This window comes from Rissa tridactyla, chromosome 9, assembly GCF_028500815.1.
Source record: "Rissa tridactyla isolate bRisTri1 chromosome 9, bRisTri1.patW.cur.20221130, whole genome shotgun sequence".
NCBI classification, from domain to species: Eukaryota; Metazoa; Chordata; class Aves; order Charadriiformes; family Laridae; genus Rissa; species Rissa tridactyla.
In genome coordinates, this window is record NC_071474.1 from 32,961,086 (window position 1) to 32,980,191 (window position 19,106).

Here is a 19,106-nt window from a genome sequence, read left to right on the forward strand (position 1 = left end):
GGAAGTTCTTGTGTTTTGGCTGAGTATAAAATGGTGTGGAGCAGCAAGGACAACACTATTATACAGAGACTGAGTGAACCTCTATCTTAAATGCCCTTTTTCAAACTTTAAAATATAAAAGGAATCTAGATTGCTGCTAAACAAACCATTCATTAGTGTGACAGGAAAGAGCACAACTAGTGCCCTCAATCTGCACATGCCACTCTCATTTATTTCAGCGTGTGGAAGTGTACAATCTCTTGCTGGAATGCTCTCAGCATTATGAAGCCTCTAAACTGGTTTTGACATACTACGCTAATATTTCAAGCATAAAGCTGCCATGTGTCTCCTAACAAGTAGTTCTTTTTATATCTATTTAGCTGTAGCAGTTGCTATTCTTTTTGTGTTTAAAGTTGCTATAGCACATCTTGTTGCCCTGAATATTTATCTCTTGGTTTGGTTTCACAGCAAGCTATCTTGCTTCTCTGTTTCCCATGCTCTGAATATTCATTTCTTGCTTTGAGCCAGAGGAGGATTATGCTTTAGTCAGGGATGTGCTTCTTTTTAGCATTTCAAATCTTTCCCATACATTCTGTATTCTGGCTCCTTTTATGTGTGTCTCACCTTAAAATCAGCTTTAGAATTTTCTTTGTGTTGAATCAAAGCCCAAGAATGGGCCGTTGCTGTTTGCCACTTGACAGTAGCCACGTTAAGGCCTTATTACATTTTTTGGAAGAAATGCGTACTAATCATACTGCAAATTTGAGTTCAATAAATACATCCTTCTACAAGGCAGAACTCTGAAATGGTAAACATCAGAACTGCATATTTGTTTTTCTAAACATGCTTTTCTCTGCTTCCAATACTTCTGTAACAGTCACGGTTCTTAAATTTCCCTTTGGAGACTGAGCTGGGCAGAGATTTCCCTCTGTCAGGGACTTTACAGAACCGAGCCTGGCAACATAGGAAGGGCAGAGCCACTGCATCAGTCTTGGAGAGAGCAGCACCCCTCCACCCCACTCAGCTGGCTCTGTTTTGCCGAAGCACATATGTTTTCCAGGAGGGTAGTCACACTTGCCGTTAACATTATAATTGCAAAGCAGTTAGATTGTTCGTCTTACCATAGTGTATGTGTGTGCCACCTTCAGGAGCTCTGTGCAGCCCTGAGCATCTCCGAAAGAGCGAATCCCCAGGCAGTTGGAAGGATGGAGCTGCTTCATGAGGAAGTTGCAGCATACCTCAATAACCTGGGATAGCTGGAGAAGACAAGCTGCAGCTAGCAAACTTTCTATAGTGTCTTCCTTTAACTCTAGAATACCTGTGCAGTTTGCGTATAGGGGGGGAAAAAAAGTTTTCAGTCATTTTCTGTGTATTTTTATTACTTGAAAGCTTCCTACTCCCCAATCTTTCTCCTCCTCTGAAAAATTTTGAAAAGAATTCACAAATTCATTTTCCTTTCTTGCTGAGGGATTCTTTAAATATATGTTTTAACAGACTTAAAGGATTTAGTGGATTTTGAGTACAATGCTTGGAATATTTTTATTGCAGCTTTAACAGTGTTAGATCTGATTTTGCCTGAAAAAAAAAGTAAATAAAAAGAAAGGTGTGATTAGAGAAAAACCTTTCTTAAAATTCATATATTTATTCATAAAAATATATATCATAAGTTTATATTACACACAAGGACTTCAGTATCAAAACCTAGGAAATACCAGAAGTGTGCGCAGGAAACATGATTTCTTCCATCATCTACTTGTGCATTTAAAATTGTAATAAAATTGTTACACGATGTGAGAGCTTTGGTAAGTTCATAAATAGACTGTAAGGTGTTTTTTTAATAAGATCTTCCATTCTTACTGCTCAGTGGATGGATCAATTCTATAGTTGATTCATAGCACTAAAATTCTATTCTGTAAGAAGAACAGGGTTGGTTGGTTTTTTTTTTATGACTGCATTTTCCATTTATCATTACAACATCCAGTTGCCTCAGAAACATTAATTTATTTTCCTGCTTCTTCAGTGAAAGGATGATACACACCATCTCCATTTAACACATGGCGAATGGTGGTATTGAGAGGTTACAGTCAAAATTATCATCAGAGTAGAACTGCAAGAGGTTTCTCGTCTGAAGTTCACTTCTGGTTTATTTCAGTAGAATATGTAATTAATTCTGAACGTTATAACGCTCATCTCTGAAAGTCACATTTATATTTCATTATCTAGGAAAAAACTAGCACTCAGTTTAGAGGCTTGGTTATTATCACATGCAAACCTATGACAGAGGCAGTGGGAAATTTTGGTTTTCCATAGCAGTCTTCAGCAGTCTTAATTTAGCACAATCCCATCTCTTCTTCATGTCCTTTGCTTTGTTACTTAAATAATACCTTCCAACTTCTGCAAGAAATGAGGAAGGGCTTGCAGGGTGCAGAATAGGGCAATGTTTGGGTTTTATTTTTACTATACAGCTCAGAACAGTTACTGAATGTATATAGCAAAATTGGTACATGTTCGCGTAAATAAAGAATGCAATATAATGCCTCAAAGCAAAGAGGGAATCCTGATTTCACAAGCAAACTTACATTATTTCGTAGACTGGCATTTGCTATTGTAGTCTTATATATGTTCTTTCATATGGTTTTGCATTAAGTAAACTGAAAGAGGTTAAATTTAATCGTGGGATGATTTTGAGATGCATGTGGATAATAAGGAGCCCACCACCCAGCTTCTTTGCGCTTGTGCTAATCTATTTCCTCGGGTAATACAGTGCCCCAGTATCACTGCATTATACATGTTATGCAGCACTCCCTCTGGCTTTCTATATTTATCCCCTTGTTTGTACCCACAAACAAGGTCTATTTTGTGTATAGAAACTTGTTTCCAAACTGGGTTGCAGATTGGTTAACCTTCTTGGGATTTCTCTCTATGCAACAGTCCAGATTTATGAAGTGCCTGACATAGCAAGTGAAGAAGTCTCCTACTTTTAACATTTATGCTAATGCCAATATGTTGAATATAACGAGGTCTTTGTTTTACTGTGTTTTTTTATTATTCTAAGCCCTTTTAAAGTACAATAAAAATATCGATAGATACTTCTGATACATCTTCCAACCTCCGCGTCGCAGTATCAAAATTGTGTTACTTCATTCAAAAGCAAAGCAGTGTCCTGTGTGGGATGGCAGATGACAAGGATTTAGGGAAAGTTATTGATAACAGCAGTTAGCTGAGGGGATGGATCAGTTTATGCACAACTCGGTAGGGGAAATAGGGTTTCCCTTTTACCTTTCTGGCTGGAGTAGCTGCTGTCTGCACCGAGAGGCTTGCCAAATACCAGAATGTGCAGACTTCCAGAATCTGCTTAGGTTTGAATGATCTGAATGTTTCTGATTGTAATATATACTGACATAACGGTCATGTTCTACAGCATTTACCCCTGTTCGATATAGAGCAGATGAAAAGGATTTCACAGTTCTCTGACTTGGTCTTTATAGCTATTTGGTTCAACCATTTCAAATTCAGAAATACAGGGGTAAATGTTGAAAATGGGAGAAAATAAATTAGGGAAAAAATATATATGCAGCGTTCTGGTATTAAAATATTTAATTTCATTTGATAGAATTGCTATATTTTTTCAAGAGAACATAAACCTTTTTCAGAATGTGGTGGCACTTTCTTGTGGTAAAATTTGCTCTACTCCTGGGTGTAATCATATTCCTGTTTTCCTCAGATTATTCCTACACAAGAGCCTTGAGTGAGCCAAACGACTGCCACCCAGGCAGACCGTTTGTATAGCTGCCCATGACAGGAAGGTTCATAGTACACTACTCTGGGTCACTACACGAGGTGGCAACAGGCAAAATATGTTCTTCTCTCATTAAAATTCCTAAAATAATTTCTATCTAGTTAGAGACGTTCAATACAAATTTATATGTTAACTTTTCTGAATATCTTTTAGAATAAGTTATTATATAAAAAAGTAAAATTTATTCATCCTCTCTGGAGAAAGGTTTATATCACATATGCATGTATTTATATACCAGTATGAAATGGAAGACGTGACAATTACATATGCATTGAATGGATTTTATCTTTCTTTACAAAAATGATGTGGATAATGGAGGAAGAATTACCTGTGTAGGCATAGCGCACCAAAGCTTTCAGCGCATCAGGGTCTACTCCCTCCATCTTGATCTCCTCTTGTTTTGCTTCACGCACATCATTAGTAAACATTGCAGCAAAATAATCAGACACTGCACTGAGAACCAACCTTGAAATAAAAGCATTTTAGGAGGACTGCAAATTACTTCATAATCTCAATAGCAAGCATGAAATTCAGTATTATTATATAATAAATTGCGTGTGCAATAGAAATGTTATCTTTGGCAAAGGTTTCAAATCTTATAGCAGTGAGCAATGAAGTTAAAAGGGTAATTAGTAATCTAATTTTCTCCCATAGTGCTCGTTCGGGCAGATTTTCTTCGCTGATCTCGCTATAGTTTGACAGCAGCAAGAAGGGAAGATGGACAATATCAATGATTCATATTAGAATGTCATTCTTTCTGAAATAATGAATATGAAACATTGATCACATCATTTTATTTCATTGTTGTTGATGTCCTAGTTATAGTAACCATTCATTCATAACTAAACAGGGTAGGCATAAATTGACCCAGCATTTAGAAACTGCAGGCTTTGAAGGCACGTAAACAACACTAGGAAGTGTACCTGTGAGCTGGAATCTTTTGGTCGCCAACTATGAGAAGAACATCGCACAGCTGCTTCTGCTGCAGATAATTTTCCATTTTGCGGAAAGTTTGCTCTGCGTGGTTTGTAGACTGGAAATACTCATCTGAGCCATTGGTGTTCATTCCAAGCAGTGAGCTGCTGGTTGTTGAGAGCCTGCAAGGCAAAGAGGCAGCGCGATGAGTGCAACATTATAAACCCTGATAACATTCAAATGGCATTACAGAACTGTTTGAAATTATAAAGCTCATATGATCCTGGTCTTACTATGCTTTCTTCCATTTTTTTTCCATTTGTGATATCTGCAGATTTCCCACAATTAACTGTATTAGTTCGTGCTGCTGAGTTTTCTAATTCCTCACAGTTTTGTGTCAATCATGCAGGGTTTGCACAGCATTGACATGTGATAAATGCAGCCTCCTGATCATTCACAAACAGAATACATAAAAACCAAACCTATTTTTCTGTGGTACCAATAGCTAAAATATCTTTTGGGATGAATTTTTTGGATGTTGAATGTCTTTAGGTCTTATTTCTGTTTCTCTTTGTACTTTTTACATTAGATTACATTACTAAATGCGAATGAATCAGAAGAAAATTTGACAAGGACCATATAATTCTAGGCAAATTACCAAATTAAAAGCTAATGAAATCAATACATTATATAGCCTTTAGAATCTGAATGCAAATAATAAAGATGAACTAATTTCTCTGCCTTTTCATGGAATTTACACTATAAATGTGTTCCTTCCACTCCAGAATTCTGTTAGCTGTTCCACTTATAATACCCATAAAAACTATATTCACAATTTCTCTCATCTCACTGTATTTTTAAGACATCATTCCTTACTGCCTTTTATTATGGGTTATGTTGCAGATTGAAACACTTTTTTCATATTTTCTTAGAAAAATATTTATTTTTACATTCATCTGGTTTTAGTAAAATAGTAATGCATTTGTTGATATACATGTATGTCACATATCTTTCAAATGCTGCAATCTTAAACACTATTTTAGTTAAAAATTTTTTTAGAAAAATGTTTTCTCAGTTTAATATCAAGTACTATTAAAATGTAAAGCACTTGTTATTTAAATTTCCAAGCCCAACTAGGAAATAATGGCAGCTTGTTGACTAAATTTACTGGTTGTCTTCGATACCGTTAATGCATATTCATAAATGATTAGGAGAGATAAAATCTCTACATGAAATTAATGTATTAAATTTAGCAGAATATTGGATTACATTCACAATTAAACATCTAGTTCAGAAAATACAGAAATAAAAATTAGTAAATCATGTTGAATCAGTAACATTATCAGAAAACAGAGATAAGTTAGATCATGCATTTTCAGAGATCATACTTCATTAAATAGCTAATCAGAATTCAAGGAGGATAATTAGAAATCAAATTATAATGTAGTATTGAACTGAGACATAATAGAGTTTTCCATCCCCTCTGCAGTACAAGAATGTTACTGTACATCAGTGCTTTTCAGAATGGTACAGAACAAAATCATAGTTGGTATGGCTATTCTGTATCTGGGTTTTTCCAGACCTATCTCTTTTTTCCATCTGAAAATCTATCAGTATGAAGTTTTCTGGATTTATATATTGCATTTATGGACATTCCACCGCCCATGTTGAATACGGCATCTTTTGGGCACTGGTATGTGAAAAGCCTTCAGATCCCCAGTATGCTTGGTGCCTTTCAGATGCACCAGAGTTCAACATATTCATTCAGGCCTGGCCCAGCCAAACTCACTGGATGTGTAATATCATTACAGTCTGCAGAGACGCATTATTTCTGGTATAACTGAGGTATGTCAGGCCTGAGGTGTATGTATACATCACCTGAGAAACAGCAGACCTGATGCATCTGAAATTCTCAGACGCACTGCACGTGTGCACGGTATGTTCACATGTCTTTCTGTCTAGCCAACCTCAGATTGTACTACTAATTGCAAACACATTAAGATATGCCAAAATAGTGCAATAAACTCTAGCTTTCTTCTGAAGCTCTTTATTACAATTTAAAATGCATTTTCTTTTCTTTTTTTTTTAATGAAGAAAAAGGGGCAAATCAAGTTCACCTATAATGTGTATCCTTTGTAGTTTACAGCTTACAAAAATTAATTTGTCTCAGTGAGTTTAATGACTATACTTTTTTATTTGTTTTCTTTCAATGCTTCATTGAAAATGAAGAAGCTGCAAAATTGGATTATATGCTCATTAGTTTTGCATCAGCTACTTGACGCCAAATTCATATTCTATAACATTCATGTTTTGCTACTTACCTCTAAAGCGTTCTTTAACATTTTTCAGGAAATTATTTTTTCAAAAATCTTTTTTTCATATTCATTATATCCACTTGAAGTATTGCATTTAAGTATGTAGTACATTGGGCTTATCCTTGGTCTTTGCAGAAATCAACTAAAATAATACTCAACCACCCCTATTGCAAATGCACAGTGCTAGTTTCTTGAAATTAATTACCCATAGCGTTTATATATTTGTGGGTAGAACAATAATTTTTACATTTTAAACTGCAAATACTTACAAAGGCACTTAAAGTCTAATAATTTCCTTCAGTCCTGGGTACTTTTCTCACATGTTTTGTAGAGTGACCTTTAACTACAGCAGGAATACTGCTAACATAATTAATTATTTCAAAGACAAATGTCTTCAGAGACTGAAAAAAACTGGAAGCAAAAAAAAGCACTCCATTAACTTTGTTAATGTTAATATTAATATTATAATTGCCGGTTTATCTTCAGCAGCTGATTCAAAATGGTAGCTATAGTACATTATGGAAGGGAAAATTAAATTCAATGATAAATATTTATATATTTTATTTAGCGTATGAACTATCACTGCAGACAACTCAAATATTGACCTTCAGAATACAGTACTGGGGATCAGTGAACTAAAGAGGACAGAGGGACCTTGAAGAAAAAGTCAGCAAAAATATCCTTCAGTCTGGTGCCTTTATGTTGAATTATAATAGGGGGGATGCTGTGGACTGTAGTACCAAGATGGGCAAGCTAGCTGGGAATGTATGAATATGTCTACCTGTCACATCATCTTCTGTGCGGTGTGGGTTAGTGTGGTGAGGATAATACATTTAGAGAACTCAAGGTTGATGTGAACCTACTCAGAAAGGAAGCATGTAGAAGATGAAGAAATATTTGTTTTCTATAAAACGTGTACAACTTTGGACAAACAAAATCTGAATATTGAGTAATAAAAGTTTCCAAAAGTGCATTAAGCCTGTGATGACCAAGGAATTAGTTTTCCACTCAGTCAGGAGGGGAAATTATCAATGAACTATTCTGAAGAATCAGGAACCCAAATTGCTTAATGTCATCATTGCGTTAGCGTTCACTAGGATACTGAGTTGTGTTAACACCATTGGCATTAGTGATAATGGCTTAAGAACGTGGATTAGCCTAGAGAGAGCAGAGATAAATTGATATTTAAATGATTCCAAAGTAGATGAACTCTATGAATTTTGTCTTAGCTAGAGAGCCAAGTGAAATAATTTCAGTTTTCCTGTAAGGATTTCTGGAGGACAGTGAAAATACAGCACCATTTTTAAACAGAAGCAAAATGAAATTTTGAAACATACAATATAAAATGAAAACTTGAAGAAATAATCAAAAAGCATTAAGTGTCTAGATGATAACAAGGAGATAAATACCAGCCAGCATGGCTGTTCAGAACGAATCATGTCATAACAACTTTTTTTTTTTTTTTTTTTTTACGAGATAACAAAGCTTACTCCGAGAAAAACATTAGTTGTCAGAAGTCATCTTGACTTCTGGATGACTTCTGACACTACTTCACATGATGCTTTCAAAATCAAGCTAGGATGGCATGTTTTAAGTGTGATAAATATGAGAGATATGAACAACTTGTATAGCTACTACTGCAAATTTATCAGGGATTGACTTCCAAAGGCAGACAATGTTCGGAATGCCTTCCAGGCTAATCCTGCTTCTATGCTGCGCCATGTTTTTATTACAGACAAGCATAAGATAGAAATAAAGTTTAAGTGTTACATCAATATATGATAGCAAGTCACAAACTTTTTCAGAACAGAATTTGAACTCAGAGAGCCATCTTTGCCTTTGTCCTTTTTAAAATTTAGCCACATTTTTACTTAACAAAGACATGCTGAGACTTGCATGTGAGTAATTACCTGAATGAAACACAAACTAAGAAATGACAGTTGAGGTAACAGCTAGATTATACTGGACCCCAAACAAGCTGTGACTCAAAAATGATGTTGTGGCAGTAAAACTTCATCTTTTCTTTGGTCAGGAGAACTGATGTGATGAGTTTTGTGGTTCATTCCAGGCCTACAATTATTTAAATTTCTGAATTATGTTAAAATTATTTTCTGTCTTCATAAAGTACTCTTCATTAATCAGACCAGCACTTTTCATTAATCAGTATATAAAGGATAAATTCAATTTTCCTCATTATTTAATTAGAACATGATAAAACATAAATGCCATTTATTTGCCACGTCCTTTTTAAAATTCAGTATGTTCTTAAAGTGCCTCGTTAAGTGTGCCTACGGCCAAAATCCAGAAAACAAACCCTGATGATAAGGAAGCTTAGAAGCATAGTATTGCATGAAAACCAGGTGATGAAATGCAGTATTTTAATTTTGTTGTTCTTGATAAGGCTATTATTTATATTTTTATGGTGACCACTTCTCTCTTGGATGTTTGTTGAATGTACCTAATTAACCTGCTATAATATTTGTGAAATTTAATCAAGTTTAATCAATTTGTGAAGTTTAATCAGGTAACAGTTCAGTTACCAGTGTTACTTACAGATTTTGATTTTGGATCAGCTTACCTCTGCACTGTAAATCATACCACCTGTCAGCAGCAAACTGGATACCAGTTAGAGACATTAGACATTCTTAGGACTTTATCACAGCTGAAAACACCAATGTGACTTCAGCTTTGTGGCGCACTGTATTTGCTTTAGTGGTGACAAGACATGAGACAAAACTGCAACTTCATCAATTCAGTTTGTTTGTGCAGCAATATTTACAGTGCAACTCATCATATTTTTTTCCCTCTCTTTTGTTTCTGTTTATTCAAGAAAACTGGGTCAGCCCCCACATAGGCAGACCCTCTCCTGTGCAGCTGTTTGAGCTCTGACCCTCTCTCTCTTGGGCAGTGTCCTGGGGTTGGAGATTGAGAGATGCCATTTTCCTAGGTCAAATTATAGGACTGTAGGATCTGTTAGAGATAAACCACATCAGTTGGCTGAGAAATAAGAAAAATATTTTAGTTAGGAAGCCATTTCTGAACACAGACAAAATGATGGTAACTTGATGCACCTGTACTAATTGCTTGCTGATATAATTATGCAGCATCAGTTACTGTCCCAACCTCTGCCTTAAAATTTCTACTGCAATTGTCTCCTTTATTATTTGTTCTTTTTAGATATAACAGATATAACAACAAACAACAGATTGTGTTGAAACTTTTAGAGCATAGATAAAAAACTTTGATCCAAAGGAGCATAGAAAATTGTATTATATCTTGATGACTGCTGAGCTAGTAACGTGAGGTAGTAACAATGACAGAAAATGATGTAGCAACCTAAGAAATAAGGAATTGAAATGTATAATTATTTAAGCTAATGGAGAGACTGCTTATTTCTAACCTATCTAAATTGAAAGTTCATACTGACGATTCCTTTAGAATGTGGAGCTCTTGAAACTGCCTGTTTTTAAATTTTTTTTCTTGCGAGTATTATCATAAACCTGCCACTTTTCTCAGTTGGCATTAGCTAAAATAACTTTTCCCATTTGGGATTACAAGTACAACTGTGCATATAATTAAACACAGGAGCTTCAGCATACCACTGAAAGTACTATAGCTGTTTTGAGTTTTGTTCTAATATACAGATGAAAGCCAATATGATTCATATCAGGATGGTTTTGGGTTACGATATTTTGAATTCTCCTATGAATAGAAAGCACATATTTGGTGGGGTAATTCCACTGGAAAACAGAGGCTCCAAACAGACTGCTGAGCCTCTCCAGCCTTTTATGCTGGTATCAGCTGTGGCCACATCATGATTTCATGTAACTGTAACAAAGAGGGGTAGATCCAAACACTCTCCCTAGTAAGCGGTTCTCCTTTGGAAACTGTATATTTATTTTTTTAACAGAGGAGGTTAACTATAAAATTATTTTCCAGGCTCACTGCAGAGCAGATTGTTCTTACTAGCATGTGTACTCCCTCAGTTGTTGATCTTTTGCTACTAGGAAGACAGTTTGTTGAAACCTTCATGCATTCCTTTATTGGCATCTTGTGTCTACAGTAGAGTTTTATGAGCACAATTTGCTGTATATAGATAAATAAGAAATGGGATATTCCTATGTACATGGTAAATAGTTTATGTACTTTATTCCTGTGGAAAAGCACAGTAAGATCTGATCCAGATCTTCTTTAGTTGCACTCTAGTACTATGTGAATGTACTTTTTTCAACTGCTCGAGAAAAACATTTAAAAATTCCACTATTATATAAATGCCTATTCAAGAGTCACTGCCTATAGGATTTTGTTCCTGAGTTTTGGGGCTCAGTTTTGAAAGTTGCTCAGCAGTTTATTGTAGACCCATTCCCAAATTTCAAGAGACATTAGAATAAGGAGTCAACTGGCCTCCACTTCTCTTGAGTCAGAATGATAGGTTGGGAAAGGCCATGGAGTGAGTCCTGTTGGCCTCTGTAGCTTTGCATGCAGTGCCCCACATTGCCTTCCCAAAAGGACTCAGGGTGGTAGAGCAGCTCCACTGGGAGTGAAATCCGCAGATCTGTGATAGATGTCCAAAGTGCAAAGTTTCTAGCGAGCCAGTGTAAATTGTTGAATTTACTAAAAGGACTGTAGGAGCAAAAATTAGCAAATCTTTCTTCTGATATTTGATGGCCATTGGATTACACAGTATAAGTAGGGACCTGTCACAGCGACCTGTCAGTGTTAAAATTTGTAATATAGTAGGAGTTTTCATTTTAAATAATGATTCTCTTCCTGATTCAGACTAATCTGAATATGAAACTTTACTATAAACATTATGATGGCATTACTTAAGAACACTTATTTCCATAGCGTGAGATAGCTTCTTGAAAATTGGAGCTCCAGCAATATCTAATCAGTCTGGAGAGCACCCTGCCTGTACATCCATGAGTGTTTTATTATAATAGATATATGTCTGTATTAAATGATGAAGTGAGTATCTCAGACAAGTAATTTAAATTAATACCATCTTAAATCACCATTCAAGAACATTATTCTATAGGACAATTAACACTGTATTCATTTACATTATGTAATAGAGAATAAATAATAACTAAGTGAAACATTTCCGGTAAAAAGACAGGAGTATGTATATTACCATCTTAAAATTAACTTTTGTTCTGATACTGCCCAAGGTAGTGGAAGCTACTTATTTCAAATACCAATGCGCCTTTTTTCTCAAATCATAAACAAATGCTTGAGTTCACTTTTTGCTCTTTGTTTGCATGGATATAAGAACTATCATCTTACTATACACAGATAGAAAGTTTTAAAGTAGATATTTTGAGATAACAAGTAACTGCTGAAAATTATTTTAGCATTAACCAGATGAAAAGTCTGCATGCCATTCCATTATAACTACCTTCATAACTACACAAAGTTGAGCAGATGCCGTATACAGATAAGGAAATTACAAGAATTGAATTACAAAAACTGAATCTTGCTCTGTAACTATGGTTCATCCGTAATAAAATCGATTTCCATACACTGATATCAATAGATGGTTTTGAATTAACTTTTAAGTTTGATTAGAAAATACTAGGTTAAATACTGATGTAGGAAGCAGCAACTTCATAGAAACTGAAGATATTAGACATGATGTTTTTTATAACATGATGATTAGGATCTGTAGTAGTGATTTATTATAGCAAGCAAAATCCTATTCTTTTCTCTGAACCAGCATGCTTAACCACTAATGTGCTGATTCAACTATTTCCTGCAAAAGAAGGAAGTGTTTCCCTCCATGGAAATGTTGTATGTCTGGTATGGTGAATATTGTTGTATAACTCATTTTTAAACCAAATTATATTTTAATTAACATTAATTTTTCCTAAGACAAACAAGAAAATCAATACAAAGTCATTGTACATGGAAATTTACCACACAAGATGTATATATATTGTAAATTACGAGGAATGCTTCATTATCTTGGTTAAGGCAGACTCCAACAGAAGGAGAATCATTGTCACTGCAAAGCGTGATTTCTAATCCAACGTTTATATTACATGATTATGTTGGAGGGAAATTAAAAGTCATGAAGGAGAAGTTCAGTGAGGCTGACTACTTCTTGCTCAACTTCCTTGTACCTAGTGATAATATGGTTAGATAATGGAATAGCATCTTTCTAAAGAACAAAAATTGATGTGACCAGAAGGCATGATTATAGCACTATCTCAAGCTGTCAAAATGTACAGAATGAAAAGTAATGACTAAATGCTGGACATGAGCTTGTGGCATTTTTATTTAGAGGACAAAAAAAAAAATACAAGCCAATGGCAAAAAATCCTGGTTTAAATCCAAGCATGACTATGGACAGGTGAAACTAATTAAGTCCATATTTCTTACTTCATTAAGCACCTTTCAGAAAGATTCCTGATGGGAGAGATTGTAGGGAAGAAAACCTGCTTTATGCTGTCCCCTTTCACTGTTGTTGGGAGAAGTGGAACAAAGAGTCGCTTGGGAGACACAAGTATAAGAAAACAATGAATGTGAAGTGGTTCCATCTCCAGTGAACAGAATTTTGAAAAGCCAGAGAGTAACCATCTTGATAACAACAACCCTTGCCCCTATCGTTTTGAGCCCTGCGGCTAATCAGGTATGGATGCTGCTGTGAGATTTTTTTGGGACCTCTTGATTTATGAAAACTCAAACCACTACCATAGTACCTTAACACATGCTTCTCACTTCTTTTTTTACTTCGTCAAAGGCAAAGGGACTCTATTCCTGTACTTGTTATGACCATTTCAATTTTTGCATCTTTTTCTTTTCTACTTTTATCTGTTTAGATTCTAACTAAGCGATAAAAAGACTTAAATGGGAAAATGTGGTAATCCCCACTTTAGCTGAAGGCACCACTTGAAATTTTACTTCACTTTACATAACATTTCCCCAGTAATGTAAAATTCTATGGGCTTGTTCCAAAATATCTCCTCACCTGATTCAGCTGATCTGCTGGATACCTCATTCGAGGCTAAACTCTACTGCAATGGAAAAAAAAAGTGTGATTCTTAACCAATTTAGCCAGTGTGCCCTGTTCAACAGGTGTGCTGTAAGAGTATTTAACAGATCAGTCTCAGAGCTACTGTTCCTTCTCTCCAAATTAAGGGGAAAGGGAATGTTTGTAACTCTATTTTTGTAAATCTGTTTTATAGATCTATTTTGTAACTCTATTTTCGTAGATCTATTGTTTGTAAATCTATAGCTCAGGATTAACAGAGGATATAAGGAAGTGATTAAAATCAAAATCACCTACTTCTTTGGTAAGACTCTTCTTACTACTGACCTGAGGTTGTTTGATGTTGGGATCTTCAGACTTTTTGGTTTTGTACTTCTCCTTTTAGCTTATCATAATTACATATTTTTTTAGAAAAGAGTGAGACAATGTGTGTAAAGATATGGTCAGCCTTAAGTTTTCTATACTATAAGGTTTTATCAGCTACGTAATTTTGTCTCTTGTCAATTCCTTCTTAATTGTGTAATTATACCCTGAGTGTGTTTCCCTCTGTTGTAGCCAAATATTTCTATGTGTTCATAGGTACAGACATTCTGATACCAAAGTATTCTCCAGCTAGTTGTTATCTTTTGGTTTTCTGCGTCAGAAAACATAACTCAAACCTAGGTATAGAAAGTTATTAAAACAACTTAACTTACTATATTCACACCTGACTCAATTAAGTGGATTTGCTTTGAAGTCAGTACAAAAAATACAGCATACACTGAATACACTCCTATATATACCAGAAGGAATTGTTAATGTTATAGATAATGTAGACTATTGTGCTTTATCTCCTGCTCTTATCATTGGTCACTGACTTTTATAATGTCTGAAAAATATCTTAGTATTCATCATTATATGCATTTTTGCTAATGTCAGAAATTCATGTCCACTGAACATCGAGTATGCTTCCTCATAAAGGTAGGGTGTTGAGACAGCAACTTAAAATAATTTCTTATTGAGGAAACCTCTATTCATGAGTGTACAGCATCTTTGTAAGATAAAGAGAGTTGTCTTCACAACCCTTACAGATAGGCTATTAGGTCTACTTTTATTTGGCAGTATCAAACACTATTTAACACTATTTAACACTATTTCTGATGATATGTCTTAAGAAAACCTGTACTCTTGATGCCGTTGGTGACTTGGCATTTATCTTGGCAGATAATAGTGATAACTGCTCCAGCAAGCCACGGTCTGTGTCAATGTCAACTCGCTGTAATTGGAATAAAAATATGTGATCTAAATACATGTAGTATATTAAGTCAGAAGAAAAATGAAGAAAGGCTGAAAAGCACAAGTGGAACTGATATGAACTGTGGAAAAAATTGCTTATAATATTATTAGGACAGATTTTTTCCTGGAGTGCCTGCACTATTCACTATTCTAGGCTGGAGGGAGGCAAAATGGCATTATAATGTGATCTTACCAAAAATAACAGAGCAATTTTATCATGTTTATTCAATAAAATATGTATTACAACTTTTCCTAGGGTTGTAATATAACAATAACTAAATGAAGCATGTGATAATCACAGAATCATAGGGTTGGAAGGGACCTCTGGAGATCATGTAGTCCAACTGCCCTGCCAGAGCAGGGTCACCTAGAGCAGGTTGCACAGGAACGTGTCCAGGCAGGTTTTGAATGTCTCCAGAGTTGGAGACTCCACCACCTCTCTGGGCAGCCTGTGCCAGGGCTCTGCCACCCTCAAACTAAAGAAGTTCCTCCTCATGTTTAGGTGGAACTTCCTATGCTCAGGTTTGTGCCCATTACCTGTTGTCCTGTCACTGGGCACCACTGAAAAGAGCCTGGCCCCATCCTCCTGACACCCACCCTTTCAGTATTTGTAAGTGTTGATAAGATCACCCCTCATCCGTCTTTTTTCCAGACTGAAGAGACCCAAATCCCTCTGCCCTTCTTCATAAGAGAGGTGTTCCAGTCCCCTAATCATCTTGGTAGCCCTTTGCTGCACCCTCTCCAGCAGTTCCCTGTCCTTCTTGAACTGGGGAGCCCAGAACTGGACACAGCACTCCAGGTGCGGCCTCACCAAGGCAGAGTAGAGGGGGAGGATGACCTCCCTCGACCTGCTGGCCACACTCTTCTTGATGCACCCCAGGATGCCATTGGCCTTCTTGGCCACAAGGGCACATTGCTGGCTCATGGTCATCCTGTTGTCCACCAGGACTCCCAGGTCTCTTTCCACAGAGCTGCTCTCCAGCAGGTCAGCCCCCGACCTGTCCTGGTGCATGGGGTTATTCCTCCCCAGGTGCAGCACCCTACACTTGCCCTTGTTGAATTTCATAAGGTTCCTCTCTGCCCAAATCTCCAGCCTGTCTAGGTCTCTCTGTATGGCGGCACAGCCTTCCGGTGTGTCAGCCACCCCCCCAGCTTTGTGTCATCAGCAAACATGCTGAGGGTGCACTCTGTCCCCTCATCCAGGTCAGTGATGAATATATTTGAAGAGGACTGGACCCAGTACTGACCCCTGGGGAACACCACTCGTCACTGACCTCCAACTAGACTCTGTACCCCTAATCAGGACCCTCTGAGCTCTGTCTTTCAACAAGTTATCTATCCACCTTACTGTCCATTCATCTAACCCATTCTTCCCAAGCTTCCATATGAGGATGCTGTGGGAGACTGTGTCAAACGCCTTGCTTAAGTCAAGGTAGACCACATCTACCGCCCTCCCCTCAACTATCCATCCAGTCATGCCATCATAGAAGGCTATCAGATTAGTCAGACATGATTTCCCCTTGGTGAATCCATGTTGACTACTTCTGATAGCTTTCTTTTCCTCCACATGCCGTGAGATGACACCCAGAAGGAGCTGTTCCATCATCTTTCCAGGGATGGAGGTGAGGCTGACCAGCCTGTAGTTCCCCAGCTCCTCCCTCTTGCCTTTTTTGAAGACTGGAGTGACATTGGCTTTCCTCCAGTCCTCAGACACCTTGCCTGTTCTCCAGGACCTTTCAAAGATGATGGAGAGCCGCCCAGCAATGACATCTTCCAGCTCCCTCAGCACTCTCGGGTGCATCCCACCGGGGCCCATGGACTTGTGAATATCTAATTGAGCTACTTGATTCCTCACTCAATCCTCCTCAACCCAGGGGAAGTCATCTTCTTTCCCTGTTACTTTCCCTAAAGCCTGGGACTCCTGAGGGCTGGGCCGAGCAGTAAAGACTGAAGCAAAGAAGGTATTCAGTAACTCCACCTTCTCCGCATCCTCTGTCACCATGGCTCCTATCTCATTCAACAGTGGGCCCACAGTTTCTTCTAATAATATATTATTGTAGCTAATCTCAATAGAAAAAAACCACAAATTTTCCCTTAGATTTGTTTTCTGCCTCCTGAAGAAAGAATTGATTATTTATGTTGCCTGCAATCTGTATTGTTTCAGTGAAAATATGCTCGAAGATATGCCTTAAAACTATTCATCAGGTTGCCTGGTCTCCATCCATAGAGGTTTTCAAGACCCAGCTGGAAAAAACCCAGAGCAATCTGGGCTCATCTCCCAGCTGACCCTCCTTTGAGCAGGGATAGGACTAGAGACCTCCTGAAATCCCTTCCAACGCAAATTATCCTGTGATTGAATGATCCTATGACTCCTGGTAATTCAAAAAACTGGAAAGATGTAACAATATACTTAATGAGGATTTCAAATGGAGAGTAAAAATGCTTTAAGTAGATTGATGTAAGCACTTATCTGTTACCTTCTAAATGTTTTAAGGTTTTCCTGAAAGCATTGAGGCTCCCCTCTGGAAATTATTATGATCTAGCTTCTCTTTTGGGAAGTTGCTCAGTTTCTCACCCAGTTTTCTCTTATCACTGGAGAAAATGGCTATTATTTGTTTAATCTTTGTGCAATATCATAATATATATTCTACTATGTTCCTACTGACCATGTTTTCACCAGTGAGAAGATCAAATGAGAGCTAATCAAATGGTTTAAGCATAGGGCAGCCTTTTCTGCTCATCTTTTGCTAGACACTGTCTGCTGAACACCTTTTTATTGAATAAAATTTATATTCCCTCAAATTCAATGTGATATTTTATATATTAAATTGAACAGGCAAAGCTGAAACTATATTTATGTTGCTTCTGGGTCAGGCCCCTTTTTTGCTGGGGTCTTACCTTTCTATCTTGCCATGAATGCACAGATAACCTTAATATATTGCAAGTTTTTCTTCCAAATAACCTACATTAGAAATTGGTCTGGCATTTGAGAGAGAGTGTTTGGGGTATAAGAAAACTGAAAAGATCTCAGCAACAGTTTACAGAATAAACAAGTAACAGATGAGAAAGGAGTCTAGAAATTAGAAGTTTCACATCGTAGCTATGTTATTCTACGAAAATATTTAAAAGAATATATAAAAAGTTATGGTTGAAACCTACTTATTAGAAAAGGTAAAAATTTGTGAGTTTTACCATTAATTTACAAAATGTCACAGCAGTAGCCAGTAAAAGTGAAATAACAGCCTTTTCACTAATGGCTTGACATATGGGGAACAACAAAGGATGTTTTAGGAACTGTAGAGACTTAAAAGAAAACAATTTGTGAAAACTCAAAGATGAGATATAAACATGATCTATTGTTTAAGATATATAAGGAAATAATTCCAGATTCCAGATTTAGAATGAAAGCTCAAATAGCTTGGTCGTAAGCATATGAGAGCTTTATTGCTCCATTGAACGGGCCAAACTGTCCTTCCAGTCTGAACAACTGACTTTGTTCTTTTACTAATTGTGTTAATTAACGTTCGAATTCACGGTAACACTAAGTGAAAAAGTCTAAGGAAACTTTAAACAGCTAACTAATAATTGAGCTACATATTGAATGAGGAGGTAAGAGGCACATACGAGCTCTATTGCTTTGCGTCATGCCATGGGAGCTTCATGCTGAGCAACTTTATTGGCATATTGTAACACCAAGCGACTCTAAATTTCTTTTATAGATGAATTTGGGATCCTTTAAGTGAATGAAAAAAACAAATTAAGACAAAAAATTAGTCCTGACTTACAGCCTTGTTCCCTTCTGTGCTTTTCTCACTGCTTCATTGTGTTCTGA

At 36.7% G+C, this 19,106-nt stretch overlaps 1 protein-coding gene across 3 annotated transcripts in view; it reads right to left on the minus strand.

Moving 5' to 3' along the window:
- KLHL4 (kelch like family member 4) overlaps window positions 1–19,106 on the minus strand; it is a 93,345-nt gene that overhangs the window by 16,441 nt on the left and 57,798 nt on the right. For 2 of the 3 annotated variants that reach the window (XM_054215260.1, XM_054215259.1), the window contains exons 2-4: window positions 4,702–4,875; window positions 4,107–4,243; window positions 1,101–1,297 (exon numbers count right to left, since the gene is read on the minus strand). In XM_054215260.1, coding sequence (XP_054071235.1) covers window positions 1,101–1,297; window positions 4,107–4,243; window positions 4,702–4,844 — 477 coding nt within the window. In that variant the 5' untranslated portion in view covers window positions 4,845–4,875. Of the gene's footprint in view, window positions 1–1,100; window positions 1,298–4,106; window positions 4,244–4,701; window positions 4,876–7,277; window positions 7,484–19,106 lie in introns of those variants that run through there. The other variant, XM_054215261.1, reaches the window with a different exon arrangement.